This window comes from Lutjanus erythropterus, chromosome 13 (assembly GCF_056507025.1).
Source record: "Lutjanus erythropterus isolate fLutEry1 chromosome 13, fLutEry1.hap2, whole genome shotgun sequence".
NCBI classification, from domain to species: domain Eukaryota; kingdom Metazoa; phylum Chordata; class Actinopteri; order Lutjaniformes; family Lutjanidae; genus Lutjanus; species Lutjanus erythropterus.
In genome coordinates, this window is record NC_139329.1 from 11,625,863 (window position 1) to 11,642,868 (window position 17,006).

The window sequence follows — 17,006 nt, forward strand, 5'->3', positions numbered from 1 at the left end:
CTTTACAAAATAATAACAATGTGGTTAGAGCTAGTCCAAGTGAGGAGCTGCATCCTGCACAGATGTATGGTTTGGAGATGAATTGTTCAGAAAGATCAAAAAAGGCAAATGAGCTGCCACCAGTGAAAGACTGGTTGTAGCAGGTGGTTTCCAGATACACACCTACATAAATGTGACATATACAGATTTCAGAGCAACGTCATCACAGAGACGCACAAGCAACTAAGGGGCAGAAAGCAGCGATTGTCCACATAGCACAACCAGTGCTGCAAACAGATTTAGCGACTTTTCAGACCCTCTTAGTGACTTCACTTCTTAAAAAAAGCAAGTAGCAACAAATTTAGTAACTTATTCTGCAAACAGCGTAGGGATCTCTCTCTTCCTCTCCCTCCCTTGGGCCGTGCAGGCAGGCAGGAGAACTGTTGTGTCTAGGAGGGAACCACAGATCCATGAAAATCTTGCAAGAGTGATTGCTCTAGGCTAAACCCTGATCTTGCAAGAGTTTTGCAAATCAAGAGTTCTCTTCTAGACACAGAACATGGAGTTGTTCCTAGGGCCTGTAAGCATGTCTGTTTGAGCTCCTCTCTCACTCTTTCTCTCTGGGTCTCTGGTTTAGTGTATTCCTGTACAGAGTATAGATAATCTGGTAATTTCTCAACATTACTGAGAAACAATATATAGATGTAATCGGTGCAGTCCAAGTTATGTCTGTGCCAGCCATGTCGTCACTCTCCCAGACCTCACATAGCTGTCACATGTCTCATTTCTTGTGCAGTATGTTTACAGTAGCTGTCAAATTTCTTTGAAGGCCATAAACATCATCCTGTCATTAAGATTTAGCTTATTGACACTAATGTTATGACCATGTTCCTGATATAGTCAAGTAAGTAGAGGATAAACAGCTTCAACAACCAACAACACAGATGAGCAAAAGTTGAGCTTGAGTAAGTTGAGCAAAATTAACAGGACATGTCAGCAACCCATAAAGTTTTGTGATTTGGCTCCTTTTAGCTAAACATTTATTTGAATCCCAAACTTGGTGGGGTAATTTCATTCAAAGGCCTGATGACTGAAATATATTAATATGATATGAAAGACAAACAAACAGATCCAACTCTGAAAAGGAATTTTGTCATTGAGTAAACAAGGATTTACAAACCATGCAACAAACCATTGCATAACCTCCTCTAAAGGCAGGCTGTACAACCACAGTTCCACCTTGTGACTCTGCATGGCTGATTAACTAGGGTGATTCAGGAAGCCAAAGGAGCGTAACACCCACTGACCTAAAAGCACAATATTCTGTAAACATTACTCAACCATTAACCTTTTTTTTTTTACGTCATATGAGCCTCTCCCTTCTCTTGGAGTGTTTTCAATCAATGTTTAGTAAACATTATGATAAGACCTGAGGCCTGATTTTTGCACTTATGATGGTACGTGTCATTTCTGGTGATCAGGGAGATAAAATTTAAAAAGTAGATATAACAAACAATTGCTTAGAACTGGAGTTGGTCCCCAGGTACTGCATAGTGGGTTTAATGCAAAAACTGAATCTCATTGCATCTCTTCGTTTTCAATGAGACTAATATTTGTCATCTGTCCACTCCTGCACACACCTCACCACTTCCACAAGCTGTGAAAATGTTATCAATTAGGAAAAAAAGCTAAATCACATAAGATATGGAAATTACACATCACACAGTGCCTTAGTGAGAAACTTCATGATATTTGTAAAGCTAGCCTTTCCCTGTCAAGCAACAACGATGATGAGTTCTATAACACAGTGAAAATGGGACACCAGCTGACAAAAGAAGGATACAGCATCCTGTCTGGCTTTGGCTATGATGAGGTTCTCCATCATCTGCCTCTGGAGAGACAACGTCTGCATTGGGGAAAAAATACACAAACATAACAGGGTGGGAATTAAAGTGGAAGTGGGAGTTTTTAACTGGTTATGAAACAGTCTCAGTCTAATAATGATGCCTCTATATTATGTAGATAATAATAATAATAATAATAATAATAATAATAATAATAATAATAATAACTTTATTTGTATAGCACTTTTCATACAAAAGGAATTGTAGCACAAAGTGCTTTACAATCATAGCTAAGAGAATACCCCCCCACCCCCAACCCCGCCCACACACCCACACACAGGATCACACAAACCCATACGATCAGCACTCATGTTACATCATGATAATGAGGAAACACGCTGTCGCTGTCGAGCAGAAAGCTTGTATATTCACAATTATTTCTTTTCAGGAAATGAAAAAAAAAAAAAACCTGCGTTTTTAAACTAACTGAATTGTGATTCATAAAATTTCATTTATGACTGACAGGAAAAAGGGTGGCCAACAGCATTGATTTCAAAAAAATAAATAAATAAATAAAAATGTGAAAATATGGATATACAAGGTTTGCACCTGACAGCAAAAGTAAGTTAATGAGACCACTGTTTGCCATTTCAGTACTGTTATTCTTAACGCCTGCCACCAGGTCAGACTCTCCTTGAAATCAGAAGGAACAAACCTGTGTTGATATTTTTACAGCAAGTAGTACATTAGCCAGTTAAAAATGATTTAGATAATTTTATTTTTGATAGATGTTTATATGAAGTACTTGTGTCAATGGAAACATTACTGCTTTTATCTTGAGGGGCCTAAAAATTAACAAAATATGAAAGTTTTTTGTTGTAGCTTTAACTTGTGGTAGGTCTCTAGCTGTTTTAGAACAAAGGAACACTTTGCAGATCCATTAGATGCGACCAACTTTTCAATACTAGATCATCATCAGGCAATGTTTGCCTGGTGAAGGTGAGGAAGCAAATAAATGTTACATTGCAAGTTAGGCGATGTGTGAGAGTCCTTCTGCACATTTTTAAATGTTAACAGAAGTCAGGCTGATAACACCTACAAATAAAACTCAGTAAAGAAATATTAATTGTCAATGCCATGTCCCATCACACTTCCCCATTTAAAAATTACACATTTCATTAACAACCTTAGTAAATTATAATTCAAATTAAGTAACTTAAAAGGAACAACCTATAAGTTGCTGCAACAAGGATGGGAACAACACAAAACTGAGTTTTTACTCATGACAACAACAACCTAAAGAGAAAGACAGAGTTTTAATCTACTAGTATAGTCTTCATTACCAAAGACGTTTCCAAACATGCACACACCATAAGACTTCGTGTGAATGCTGTCATACTGATTAACTGAACCAACACAAACAATTTAGTAGAAATCACTACTTTGTGACTGTCACCTGAACTTAGGTTTGTGACTTTGATATATTGTTTATATGAAAACGTGATAAATGTTGCCCGACAGGTCGTCACGTTTCAGGATATTTGTTGTGTGCTCTTAAATCTGACCAAGTCATTGAACAGTAATTTGCTCCTCAACAGGACGATCAGAAAATCAATCATGTGAAATTAATTTTAAATCAGTTCAGAGTCACGTCCCCCACGAAGCGAGGAGACGTTCATTAACTAGTTGACATGACTTTACCTTCACAAACGCCTTCAATTTTCTCCAGTAAGCACGGAGCTCCACTTGACGACGAAACATTTTCCGTATCTGAATGACGAGTTAACATGAATTAAAAAAATCTCCACACAATACAGAACTGATATCAGGATGAAACAGATTAGCTTATTAACACTGCAATTAAGAGCATGGCCACCGTGACCAAACGTTATGTTTCTCGATTACCATCATTTCTTCTGTGTCGAGAGTTTTTTCTTATGTGTCGGTTTAGTTTTCTCCCAAGAAATGAACACCAGGAGTACAGAAAGTTTTGCTTTTTAACTGACTCGTTGTCTAGCGTTAAATAACCCATGCGCTTTCTCTACACAGCCCACTCCCACTTCACGTCCCTCAGGTATTCATTCATCGACAAGACGCCGCAAGTTGACGTGGATACCGCACCGGAAGTACCCCAAGAAAGCCAAAATAAAAGCACACACGATGACCCACCATTGCAAAACAGTGGTCTCAACCTAATCAAATTCTGCCAAATAATGTTTGGGCTGAGGAAATTACTTTCTGAAGTTGAAAAAATATAACTATTAAGAGAATGTGTGGAATATTTTTTATAATTGACTAATCACATATAATACTGGAGATAAGGTTTTCACTGCAATTGTTCACACTCATTGGTGTGTCAGATTTAAGGAATTAGAATTGCTTTTCTTTTAGAAAAACAAGTGAAGAAACACAACTAAATTAACTAAGTAATCATAGAGCATTATGTCTGTGGGCATCAATGGAGGAATAAGAAAAAAGTAAGTGAGTTTGGGACTTGTGTGTAACTTGGTTGATTTTGCTGCGTTGGAGTGCAGCAAGTTGTTTTGAAGTGACAGTGGTGTTTAGAAATGTGTCAGATCACTTAACTGTACAAAACACAGTCCAAGGACACAGTCACACAACCAACCAGGGATTCTGAGACAGAAACCTGAGCCACACGCTCACTCATACATGCACACACGCACATTCACTCACATACCAAAGACGTCTTCTGGTAGGCCTGGCCAGGCGTAAGCCTTGCCAGACGAGCTTCATAATTGGCTTTCAACTTCTGGTTCAAACGAGATGCTTCTTCGATGGGCGTCAGCTCCCTGGCGTGCACACACATGTACACACACAAAAAAAAATGCACACAAGCCATATGTCACTTAAAGGGTGTGTCAAAAGTAAATAAAACAATATCTTGCAACCTCTCTACATTAAAGTTTAGAGACTTGCTTAGTGGAGACTACTAAATATTTAAAATCAACATGGCTGCCATTTTCTTAAAAAGTTCATACAGGCACAAACAACAGGCCCCACATTGACCTGATATTAATATGCATCTTGGATGATCTGATCACAAGTGGACAGCTCTAAATACAGATGTGAATGCACTCAGGACACATCTGAGATTCGATCACTTAGACCATATTTAGAGGTGGTCTGGGCCGCATATGATCAAATTCTTTTAGCAGTGTGTATGCAATGTGTCTTGGGCCACAATGAAAGACGTAAAGTTCATAATGTGCTTCATTGTAATGCAAATTATGTATGGATTCTCTTACCTGTGTTGTTGGGTGACAAGAAATTTTACAACAAATTCTTAATTGTTTGGGCCTTCTTGTAAATTTGGGAACTTTTATTCATTAAGTTATGTCTGTTTTTTGTGGAAAAAAAATTGACAGTTTGTCCCAGAGTGCTGACTATTACTGTTGGGCTGCTTCTCAAAAACAAAAACACATTTTGCAAACGTGTTTTATTTGCATTCAGATTGAGGAAGTGAAACTGCTGTCAAAGTCTTAATCAGTTGTGCCTTCTTGTAAATTTGGCATTGTATGCAATAACTCAACATGTTTTTTCCTTGTAAAAAATATATATATTGTGTTGCTCAGAAGAACACAGTATGCCGGGATGCAGCACATCATCTGTGGTTTGAAAACATCAGATTTCCACAGAGTCAGAAAACGTAAAAAATGCGCATTGTACTCGAAGTTCAGTTACAAAATTCCAGTGCATCACAGAGCTGAAAGGTAAATTGGGGCTGATAGAGGACATGTGTATAGCACTGAGCTAAAAAAAAAAAAAAAAAAGGCCAAATAGATTGTAGTGGACATTCAACTGACAAATTGGCCCTAGTGTTTATTTTATTTTTTTTTAAACATTTTTGAAAGTTTGAAGAATACGAAAGAGCAAAAACATTTTAATCGTATTTCCTACCACAGTTCTAAATGTTAGATAACTTAATTTAAGGAATTAAAGTGTAAAAATATCTTTGATCTGGTTTCTCAGTTCAACACATTGAGCTCCAAATGGAAACCCGAAGTGACTGGTTCTTGGAAATCTCTCTTATCCCTGCTGTGCTGTTCACTTCTGAGGCTATCTGGTATTGATTGGAACAACATTTACCCTTCTTGATAAAAAAAACCCTGGCCCTTACTTTTTGCTTGCGTCCTGTGACTCCACTGTTTGTAGTCTCTGGAAGATTTCAGGGGGCAGAAAAGGGGAGAGCTCCCCACCACCATCTGACATAACCCTGCGGTGACCAGTCTTTGTTGGGCTGATTGTTTGATGTCCTGTGTCAACAGGAGTATCAGATGGAGGGACTGTGACGGCAGAGGGGAAACAGAAAACCAGTGTGGTGATTGGCTTACAGGACAAAATCATGTGGCTACACATTGGCTAGTTTTGATTTGTGACCCCTGAGGCAGGCTACAAGTTAGCAGTGATTGAGTATCATGTTAATACAAGAGATTCCTCCGATTGAAGGGGATGTATTCACCAGTGTTTGAAGCGGTGGCGGCTGGGAGGACAGTAATCTGATGGGGTTCTGATTGGCCGGGTGAACAAGAAGAAGACGAAGCGGAGACAGAGGCAGAGAGGTCAGGGGGGTCGGTGCTCTTCCCTATAAATGACTTGGCTCGCTCCAGACACTGCTCAGCCAGCCTCAACATCCGCTCCACCTCCACCGCTACCATCTCCCTCTCCTCTGAGGCCGGGACAGAAAGAACGAACAGAGAAAGTCATGAGAGGTAAAAATCCTGGATTAAAAATCAGATACAGGTCTACTATATAACGGTTACCAGAAGCCATTTGATATCTGATTTGATTTTGTGCAAATAATAGCTACTGTATTCAAGTTGATTCCTTCCAGTCTGGTTACAGTGAGTAACAACACTGGTGGGAGGGGGCTGCTTGTGTTGTGCAAGTCCCAGTGAGTCAAGTGTGGACTGATCCCACCCCCCAGTCTAATGACTGCACAAATAATGTTTGAATATCACTTCTTGCAGGTCAACTAAAGATACCACCCCATCTCCACATACCCATACCAACACAACTGCACATATACATACAGTTAAGTTTCTCTATGCACCTCCCCACCTTCATTATTATTATAATTACCTATTTTTAATATGTATATAAAACTAATGCAGTCTAACACAAGTTCTGCAATAAATTTTATGTTGATGAAAATGATCAGTTTTGGTTGAAACTGCTTTACAAATACATTGATTCAACTCTATGACCATTTTGGAGGCTGCAGTTTGTGATGCTGTTTTACCATTTTGCATTTTACTGAAAAGTATTTCTATTATTTCATGCATTTGATTTATAACAGTGAAGGTCAGCTAAATAACAGACACACCTGTCTGTATGGTCCAATATAGTTTAACAAAGTATAACCTTCAAAAATGTCATGAAGTTGAATCAACACCTCACTAATGCAGCTTAAAAAAAAAATTAAGGGTTGATTGTTGTTAAGTTACTGTGATTTCTATGTAAAAGAAAAGATTCTGACATTCTGTTACTCTGCCAAACCTGCACATTTCTTCTCAGTCCATAACATTTAAACTGTGTTGAGTAACACAACAATAAGCTAGGAGGGATTTTTTGGAACAAAATCAGAGTGTGTCTTTGAGTAACAAGTCAAAGTCAATAACACTATCAATAATATTGATTTCTTTGTAAATTATTTCAGTAAGCTATCTATGTTCAACTTCAACTGAACTAAACCAAAAAGACAGAAAGATCACTTTTGTTTGCCTGTTTGAGATTCATTTTAATGTTGCAGTTCTTACTGCTTGGCACTAGAGGTTAGTAGAGAGCTGAAAGTTTCTTGATGCAACTTTGAACCTCCTGAGATAGTTAACCTCTATTACAGCATCTTTCTAATTAAACAAAATGTGAATTTGTGCAAATCAAAATCAACTAAGAGAAAAGGGCAGGTGGCCCCAAAAATTCAAGAACAGAACACAGAACAGGACCCACAGCACACCACCGCTGATGTTATCAGATGCTTACAGTGTCTGGTCTGACCACATCACACTGGATAACTCAAACAGTCTCTGCTTTCTAAAAAATCAGCAAATTATTGCCATTTGATAGGATTTTGCTTGGGTGAGCTAAAAAAATAAATAAATAAAACAGGACCTGCAATTATGTTTTACCAGGATCCAAGCAGTTCACAAAAAAAACAAAAGCAAACTTTTTAGAGCCATACACAGACAACCTTAAGGATTAAATGATGACAGAAATTTTGCTCTATGCCAAGCCACTTTTGAGATAACTGGAATCCACCAAAATAGACCTAGGCCAAAATGAACCAGGTGCAAATGCTTTCTCCCAACATCCTCTTGACTCTGCCTACTGGCTGCTGAGCCAGGAGGAAGCTCACAAGCAAATAGGCAGAAAGTAGGATGCCACAAAATTTAAAAAACAAACCAAAACAAAAACCCACTTGATATCTACCATCTAGGCAATGGCTTTGTCAATTTTTTCAGCATTTGAATGAAGACTGTGGAGCTATAGATGTTAACTGATTTAGGATATTTTGAAAACTATAGAGTGATAGAACACAGGTTGCAGTGAGGCAAACGTTTGTCACAATTCAGTGGATGTGCTGAAAAGTGTTCAATTGTAAAATGTCTATAAATTTAGATTTCTTGCAATAGGTCTCACCTACTTTAATCAATCATTACCAAATTTCATGCATCGGCTATGTCTGGACCCAAGACTATGCAAAAAGATTTTCATCCATGCAGCCAATTAAAAGATATACTAACTTTAACTTTTTGGTTGGTTGAGAGGGTTACCTTAAAAATGTATTCCCATACAGTTACTAATCACATGTTAAAAAATGTAATCAGTGACATAATCCAAGTATCACAATATTAAAGTAATGTTACTTGATTACTTCCCGTTACTTTTGGATTACCTCAACACAAAATATGGTGAAATTGTTTAGACTAATATAGTGTTTTTAGGGCAACAACTAACGATAATTTCCATCAATTAATCTGTCGATTATTTTCTCAATTAATCAGTTAGTTGTTTGGTCGATACAATGTCGGAAACTTTTTTTTTTTTATTAAAAAATGACTCAAAATGAATAATCGTTTATCAAAATAGATGGATATTAATTTAATAGTCAATTAATAACATGTTATTCGCTGTACCTCGTTGTAAGTGTTTCTGTTTGTTGTTAGGTTTATTAATTTGTCCAGCTGGTCCTTCCTTTGTTGTGCACAACTGATTGACAAACAGTACACTTTTTTACACTTTCAAATAACATGCTGACTTAGGGCAATATAGAAAAGCTACTTCTTCAGCTACTTATTCTATGATAAAAACAACTTATTGTATAACTGTGAGCTATAGAAAAAAGGCTCATAGTGCTAGGTAAAGAAAATAAAAGCCTTTCACAGTCTCTGCTGATGTGTTAGTTCTTACAGTAAAACCTAATGCGACAGATCCAGCTGTTACACATCTGGATGGAGGCCCTCAGAAGTGGCATGCTAACTTCCTTGATTAATATGAAATGTTGTAGTAGCAGTTGTTAAACTTGCTATACAACAGACTTTTTGACTGGACCGCAGCAGCAGACAGTCCTAATTACATCCCAGACATTCCTCAATTACGTCCTCAGGAGAACATTGTCCATACACAGAACAGCCACATGCTAGGTTTCAACCTAATCTTGTTAACTGGGATACAGAAGAAGAGATACAGACAGATCTCTAGATGGATGTTTCATTTTTTTTCAACAGCTGAATGAAGGCCCATTGAAGAACTCTGTACAGTACGTAAAATTGAATAAACACACTAAAGAAGTAATAAAGTAAGCAATCATGAGGTTAGCTATTTTATCGTAAAACTCAATATATATCTTTATCATCAGTCACATACAGTGTGTCAATAATCAGTCAATAATCTTACTTTGTGACCCAGCTTCGTCCAAAAGTGCTTGTGATATGAAGTTGATAGTCCGCAGGTATTCACAGTAAGCTTCCTGTAGAAAGACCACAAGCAAGTTTTATCTTCTCATTATTATGGTATATATGAAACAAAATAATAACTATTGCCAATGACAATGACAACACAACAATAGTAACAAGTCAGACGTCACAGTTTTCTTTCACCTTATCATAGTGTGATGCAATTCTAAAAGTCTGAATGACCAGTTATGTGTTATTTTTTGCTTATTGAATTGTTTTAACTGAAAATTGTCTAAACACACTCATGAGTCCAGCCACTTCAAGATTTATTTCCAACATTTTACAAGCCAGTTGGACAAAATTTTACAAACTAGTAACTATTCTTTCAGGTCATGACTTGACTTAAGTGATTAATTGATTATTAATCGATTATTAAAATTATTGCCATCGCTTTTAATATATGATTAATCCTTTCGTGTAATGTTTTAAGAAAAAAAGTTATCTGATTTCAGCCTCTTAAATGTGAATATGTTTTTGGTTTCTTTACTCCACTATGACAGAAAACAATATCTTTGGGTAAAACAAAACATTTGAGGACATCATCTTAGGCTTTGGGAAACACTATTTTCTGACATGTAAAAACAAACAACTATTGATCGATTATTCCAGAAAATAATCAACCGATCAACTGACAACGAAACTAATTGTTAGTTGCAGCCCTAATAACGAACATACTTACTTTCTATTACGATGAAGGCATAGAAGTTCGACTTTATTATTATTGTAATACTAAACAGACTACTTCTTAAGGTTAGTCTACAATTATATTTGTGATATTAATTCTAATAGTGCAGACATTTAGCTAATGACAAGTAATATTGCCCATTAATAGAATAAAAAGCGTTGAGTCATTGAACGCGTCTTGAGTCCCAGCAGGTGTGTTTACATGAAGCAGTTGAAGTGACAGGTTACATCGTTAACCATCAGCTCCCGCCCCCCTCCGTCTGTTTACATCACTACACGCTGTTTCCTGTGGCCTTAAACCTTCATCTTATCGTTGCAGTCCGGTTGTGAGGTACACTACCTTGTGTTTGTTTCCTCCGTCCAGCTGTATCGCTACTTTGGCCATTTTCATGGCATTTTGAAGGGGCTTCGTCCCACCGTCAGCTGTGGCCATGGTTAGTTAGGATCCTCTTCCTCCCCTCGCGGTTCTTCCTCTTCGTTTTCACACATGGCACATTGTAAATGAATCCTGAAGGTCTGCCACCTACTGTACAGGCAGAGTCAGTGCGCTAATCCAGCCGAATACTGAAATACACACAGATACAGGACGCTTTATTTGTCAGCTGCACTCAGTATTAATTAAACAATTTAGTGGTTCAAAGGTTGTATTTTTTTTTTAAATACTCCTTGAAGTATTTGAGACTTGCTCTTCTACAAGGCAGACACAAAACTAGGCAGATTTTTCCAAATATTTTTCTTTCTTCTGTTATCTTTGTCTTGTTGTCTTTTATAACTCTATCACTAACTGTATCATATTGATGTATTATTAACATAAGAAAAAGGTTTACTTTTTGCAAATACCTCGTAGGAGCACAATGCATGTCAGCATATATCAAGATGACAGTTGATGTCAAGGCAAATTGTTTAAATAAATAAACATTAAAAGGAAGTGATAAAAAGGTTTTTGTATAATAATCAAAATAACTAAAACAATCTGTGTTATTGGAATCAGGCATAACCCATATGGACAGATAAGTGTCGCACAACTTCAAATCATTTATAACTGGCCACATGGTGGCTGTGGTTGATTCAAGCTTTGGCCTAGTTTCCCACCAAATGTGATTACTAAATTTGATAATTATGATGATTATTGTATTTGTGTGACAGTTCTCAAGAAAGGAGGATAAAATGATTTCCAGTGTACATGCAACAACAACATAAGATTACCCAGTGACAATGATTTTTACTAATACGTATATCATGCCCAGTTGCAACCAAGTCACACTAGGCATCATGCTGTTATTATTTGCAATTACACAGTGAATTTAAGAGTTATGATAGTTGTTTAACAGATCACACGTGAAAGAAATAGACAACCAACTGCATGTCAAAACCTTAAACTTAGGCAGAAGTAGTTGTGACCTGTACTGAAAGACTGGACCACAGAGTCCAAGAAAGATGCTGGCAGCAGTTTAACATGCTGCGGTTCTGCTATTGTTGTTCACTTCACCCTTTTTCTCATAACTTCCTGTGGTTACTTTTGCTATTATACTGTGACTTACTAGGCTCTAACTAACTGACAGGACTGCACTGCATCTAAAAAATGACATGTCTGGCATTAACTTTTAGACATGAAAAAATAATTGAAAGATTGAATCACTGTGAATAAAAAGATCTAATAACCAGTGTGCAGATCCTCTCTCTTTTTTTAAATGTAAAAAAAAAAAAGAAAGAAATTAAAACAAAATGGACCCACTGCCTGTAAAAAAACACCCAAAAAACTATGCCATATATTTAATATGTCACACAGCTGTTACAGTTCTCAGATAAATCAAGTCACATTCAACATTTCTATATTTATGCATGTTTATTTTTTACTTGTTTTTCATGATTGTATATGTTAATACATGAAATGAAAATTGAATTATTAAGAATAAAGCAAAACAAGGTTGCATGGGATTAATGATGAAATAGCTGCATGAAAGTATACAAATCATAGCTTTTTGGAGAAACATCTTTTCACTATTTAATAAAAGATGCTCTCAAGAATAGATTGTTAACATCAGACACAGCTGTATCATGGCCGTCTGATTGGCTGAAGATGTTTGATCATTTAAGCTGATCAGCTTGTTGTTGCTCAAAAGCGTCCTGCGCCCAGCTCAGATTCTGGCTCACGCAGATCTCATTCCCTCTGGCAGTACTGACCCTGTAAAAAAAGATCCATAACAGCAGAGTTAGCACTGGATAATTTCATAGTCACAGTCTCAACATTTGGTCTGTAATGTTCTTTGAAATGTAATATTCATTTGCTTATTTTATTCCTGTTTTGTGCTCAGACAAAAAACAACAGAGACTGTGGTCACTGCTCAAGTGAGGATCAATCTAGTGACATAAACAAGTGTCAAAATGAAGCACAAACATACACAAATCCCTTTTCTTGACATCTGCTGTGAGTCTTGGTGATGGAGATAATGTGCGTCTGTGGTATCTTTCCCGTAAAGAATTTAAAGCAGCACGATGCAGGTGCGATTTCATTCACTCCATGAGCTGGAAAAAAAGAGGACCATTTAGCAATATACATAGACATTCACCGAACCCAAGACACAACAACATGCTGGCAGCATTGTGCACTTCTCAACAGAGGTGTTCAGTACACAAACACAAATGTTTACAACAAATCCTTAAAGTGAACTGACAATAACGAATCATTTCTGACTGAATCAGAGGCTTCCTGCATTGAAGCTCTGAAATAGCAGGATGACAAATTTACAGAAACACTTATGATGATGCATTTCTGTTGCAAACAGGTGATTACTGTGTTAAAACATTGCTTATATAGTCCTACATTTATACTAATCAAACATTACAATACAAGTAACAGTTCAATCCAAGAATGAACTAATGACAGACAGAAGCAGTGCTGCAAAGTCACGGTATCACGAAGGGTAATTTGATGTAATAATAATAATAATAATAATAATAATAATAATAATAATAATAATAATAATAATAATAATAACTGATATTCAAACTAATGTATATTTGAATGATGATGCTGTTGTTTACCTTAAAAAAGTGAATGAGCTACATGTTGAATGACAGTGAATCTTTGTTTAGAGTCACTAAACTTAAATAAATATTCCCTTCTAAACAGACCTCCGAATGGTGCTTCTAGTCTAGAAAGCAGAATGGCAGACTTACGAATGGCAGTGCAGTAGTAAACAGTGAGCAGGAGCAGCAGCAGTCCCGCTGTGATGCTGAGAGTCTTCATGATGTCCTCAGTGATGCTGTCTGAAGTGATAGACTGATGTGTCATACAGCAGCTTGTGCATTCTCATATATCTACAGCTGGTCTGCCGGGATGAGGGTTGCACAATTTTGGGTGGCAGGAAGTTTGAGGGATACCCCACCATAAGATTAAAAAGATTAAAAATAAAGCGCCAAGCAACATTTCATCAAATGCTCAGTGCTATCTTTTGATCTGTTGTAGCATAAAACAGGTTAGCTTCACTCAATTTTTGGATCCATGATTACCCAAAAACACTCAACAATTTAACCATGTTTAATACTGTTGTTTTACACAACTTCAGACCACAACAAACAGATAAAATAAGGTCTCTCTAAGGCCATTTATTGGTTTTGGGAAAAACAATAAAATTCCCTATTCCCATTTAAGCAATTATATGTGATCCCTTATTGATGGCTAATTTATCATTTTTTAATTTCCATTTATTGAGCCTCCCCTGAAGCTGTTTGTCCCCTCGGGTGGCCCGCCTCCCACTTTGAAAACCTCTGAGCAGAGCAGAGGTACAGTGGTTTTGGGAAATTTTACTGCTTTTACAGCACAACTAATCTGCATTTGCACAGACTTTTTTTTATGTATTTGGTGTAGTTTGAAGTTGTGTGAAACAGCAATATTAGATTATATTGGCTCAATTGTTTCTTGTCTATGGGATCAAATATAATCATTATCCCTTTTTCCAAGCTTTGTCAGAAAGGAGGCCTTACCATTGAAAATAAACATGTGTGTGTGTGTGTGTGTGTGTGTGTGTGTGTGTGTGTGTGTGTGTGTGTGTGTATGTGTGTGTGTGTGTGTGTGTGTGTGTGTGTGTGTGTGTGTGTGTGTGTGTAACCTCTCCCCCCAATAAATTAAGTGCTGCCTACAGTAAATCAAGTGACATATACTGCTACTGAGACATCAAAATTGCACATAGCACCACAGACCCGCACCATTTCCTGATACTATCAGGACAGACAGGTTTAGCTGATGGTGACTGTGTAAGTGTGATCACACAGAGGCACAAAAGATAGATTGTGTGAGATACACAGCATTTCTCATATGAACCAGTGTTTACTGTAGCCTAACAAATTTGCAAGTCATCATAAATCTTTACTGATCTTATCACAAGTAAATAGCTTGTGGTGTGATCTTGTGCAGGGCAGTGTTAACTAAATGGCTGCAGATCCTTTGATTGTACTCATTACAGTGATACACACCCCCTATGACCTTTGACCTTGTAGATATAAGATCTCATCACCTAATCCCATCAGATATTTGTGCGGAATTTTGTCATTATTTGCATATTTAATTGCGAGTTATGGCCAAAAATGTGTTTACTGAGGTCAGCATGACCTTTGACCTTTGATCACCAAGAAGAAATCCCCCCAAGGTGTTCCTGAGACACATTCACAAGAATGGGATGACCTGAAAAACATATTGCTTCCAGTGATAAAAACATAAGGCTATAAAAGTAATTTATTTATTTATTTTTTAGAGAATTCTGAATCATAGAGGTCGTTCAGCATACAGTCATTTATGTGCACAAAATTGGGTTGATCAGTTTAGTAGTATTTGAGATTAGCTGCAGACAATATGTAGTTGCAGTGATCATGCATACACAAACACACTCGCACTCACTCACTCACTCATACACATGTTGCCCCTCCAGGATTGCACCTGACAGGGATAATTATGGGTATATTTTGGATGAACTAGATAAAATATGAAAGGGTTTGCTCATACTGATGAATTAACAGTCAAGTCTGAATCTTTTTAGCCTCTTTTAGCTCATTGTTTGATTGTAGAGCCCAAACATTCACTGTATGATCTGTATGTCTTACTCTTGTTTACTGTTTTCATCAATGTCTTTTGGCAGTTGTTTCCAGATAAATAGCTCAGATTAACCTACAGTACACAGCTTTAAATGGCAGATAAACAAATGTTATCCAGACTGGATTTCTTTAGTTGACTTCAGCCACTGACAGGCTGTTATCTGATTATTTATAAAAGGTCTGAACTGGACATGCATGATGTGTTGTGCTCTTACCAATACATACTCTACTAAAAAAAAATACACATAACCAGTAATATAGCTTGCAACTTCAATTTCATTTTATTTAAATATTTTTTCTGTTACATCATAAAAACAAGTCTTCACACTTGTGGGCCTGCAGAACCAGGCATTGATTTATCACAGTACTACACAATAGTACATGTTCAGAGCTGCAGACCACTGCCCTCAGTGTTGTGGAGCTGATTGTAGACGTCCAGAGCCCACTGGAGAGCCTGACTGTAGCACACCTGCATTCCTCTGACAGTCTGGACTCTGTAAAACATACAGAAGAGAAATCTTAGTTTATCCACCGTCTTTTGTTCATGTTTTAAAGGAAGTGTAATTGATTATTATGGCTAGTGTGGCCTGGTGACAGAGCCTGTCTGGAGGTCATCGATTGTCCATCTTTCTTTTCATCATTTTACTATCCATTATGAAAGAAACAGAAGAAGAATGAAGCAGAAACTTACATGAATGCCTGGTTCAGACAGGAGCTGTGGGTCTTGGTTATGGTAGAAATACGGTTTACTGGTAAAGTGCCTGTGTAGAAGTTGAAACAGCATCTTCCAGGTGCTGTGCTTAACTGTGCAGCTTTAGCTTTAAGGGAAATTAAATGAAGTCAGTATAAACATGTCAGTGATAAACCTTCAAACAAATATGACGAGGGACAAACAGAGATCACTCACGCATGGCGTTGCAGCAGCAGGCAGCGAGCAGCAGCAGCCCCAGAGTGAAGCAGAGAATCTTCATGATGCTGGTGTTCTTCTTCTGTCTTTGCTGTGATCGACTCTTCGCTCTGTGTCCATATAAATCCTGTTCCAAACATGAGGGCAGAATTTCCCCCACACCTCCTCAGCTTTCCGCCTCGGCTGTTGCTGTCTGGTTCTGGGAAGGAAGTCAAAGTGAGGGGACAGGCCTTGGTTTTAGAGATCACAATCACCTCCCCTACCACAGAAAGTTTTTATCTTTAACATCTCTGCTTTTTCAGTCTGTGGAAGGGTAATCATGAACACTGCTTCTTCATACACTTTGAAACAGGTGTTAAAAATAGCTACAGGGGAAAAAGCACAAAACAAAGTTTTTGAAGTAGATTTAAATTATTTTTATTCTTATTTTGATATATTTATTTTCGTTATCACTGATCTCATGTTAGCTTAAATTCATCTTACTCTTTTCATATTTACATATTTCACCTTTTAATTTTCCACAAGCAC

At 37.3% G+C, this 17,006-nt stretch overlaps 3 protein-coding genes across 4 annotated transcripts in view; all 3 read right to left on the reverse strand.

The window, feature by feature from the left end:
• Positions 1-11,073, reverse strand: part of vps9d1 (VPS9 domain containing 1) — a 31,205-nt gene extending 20,132 nt beyond the window's left edge. The window contains exons 1-6 of one of the 2 annotated variants that reach the window (XM_084734507.1): positions 10,821-11,058; positions 9,738-9,810; positions 6,304-6,510; positions 5,962-6,127; positions 4,522-4,633; positions 1,823-1,885 (exon numbers count right to left, since the gene is read on the reverse strand). In XM_084734507.1, coding sequence (XP_084590633.1) covers positions 1,823-1,885; positions 4,522-4,633; positions 5,962-6,127; positions 6,304-6,510; positions 9,738-9,810; positions 10,821-10,913 — 714 coding nt within the window. In that variant the 5' untranslated portion in view covers positions 10,914-11,058. Of the gene's footprint in view, positions 1-1,822; positions 1,886-4,521; positions 4,634-5,961; positions 6,128-6,303; positions 6,511-9,737; positions 9,811-10,820 lie in introns of both variants that reach the window. The other variant, XM_084734506.1, reaches the window with a different exon arrangement.
• Positions 11,074-12,298: 1,225 nt separating this feature from the next.
• On the reverse strand, positions 12,299-13,808 carry LOC146316206 (eotaxin-like). Its single transcript, XM_084734417.1, has 3 exons — positions 13,661-13,808; positions 12,883-13,006; positions 12,299-12,665 (listed from the first exon to the last, which is right to left on the reverse strand). Exons 1-3 carry the CDS (start codon positions 13,773-13,775, stop codon positions 12,569-12,571), a joined length of 336 nt encoding a protein of 111 aa, XP_084590543.1. The 5' UTR covers positions 13,776-13,808; the 3' UTR covers positions 12,299-12,568.
• Positions 13,809-15,829: 2,021 nt separating this feature from the next.
• Positions 15,830-16,542, reverse strand: LOC146316207 (C-C motif chemokine 4-like). Its single transcript, XM_084734418.1, has 3 exons — positions 16,479-16,542; positions 16,263-16,389; positions 15,830-16,065 (listed from the first exon to the last, which is right to left on the reverse strand). The coding sequence occupies exons 1-3, from the start codon at positions 16,540-16,542 to the stop codon at positions 15,957-15,959; spliced, it is 300 nt and encodes a 99-aa protein (XP_084590544.1). The 3' UTR covers positions 15,830-15,956.
• Positions 16,543-17,006: the final 464 nt, after the last annotated feature.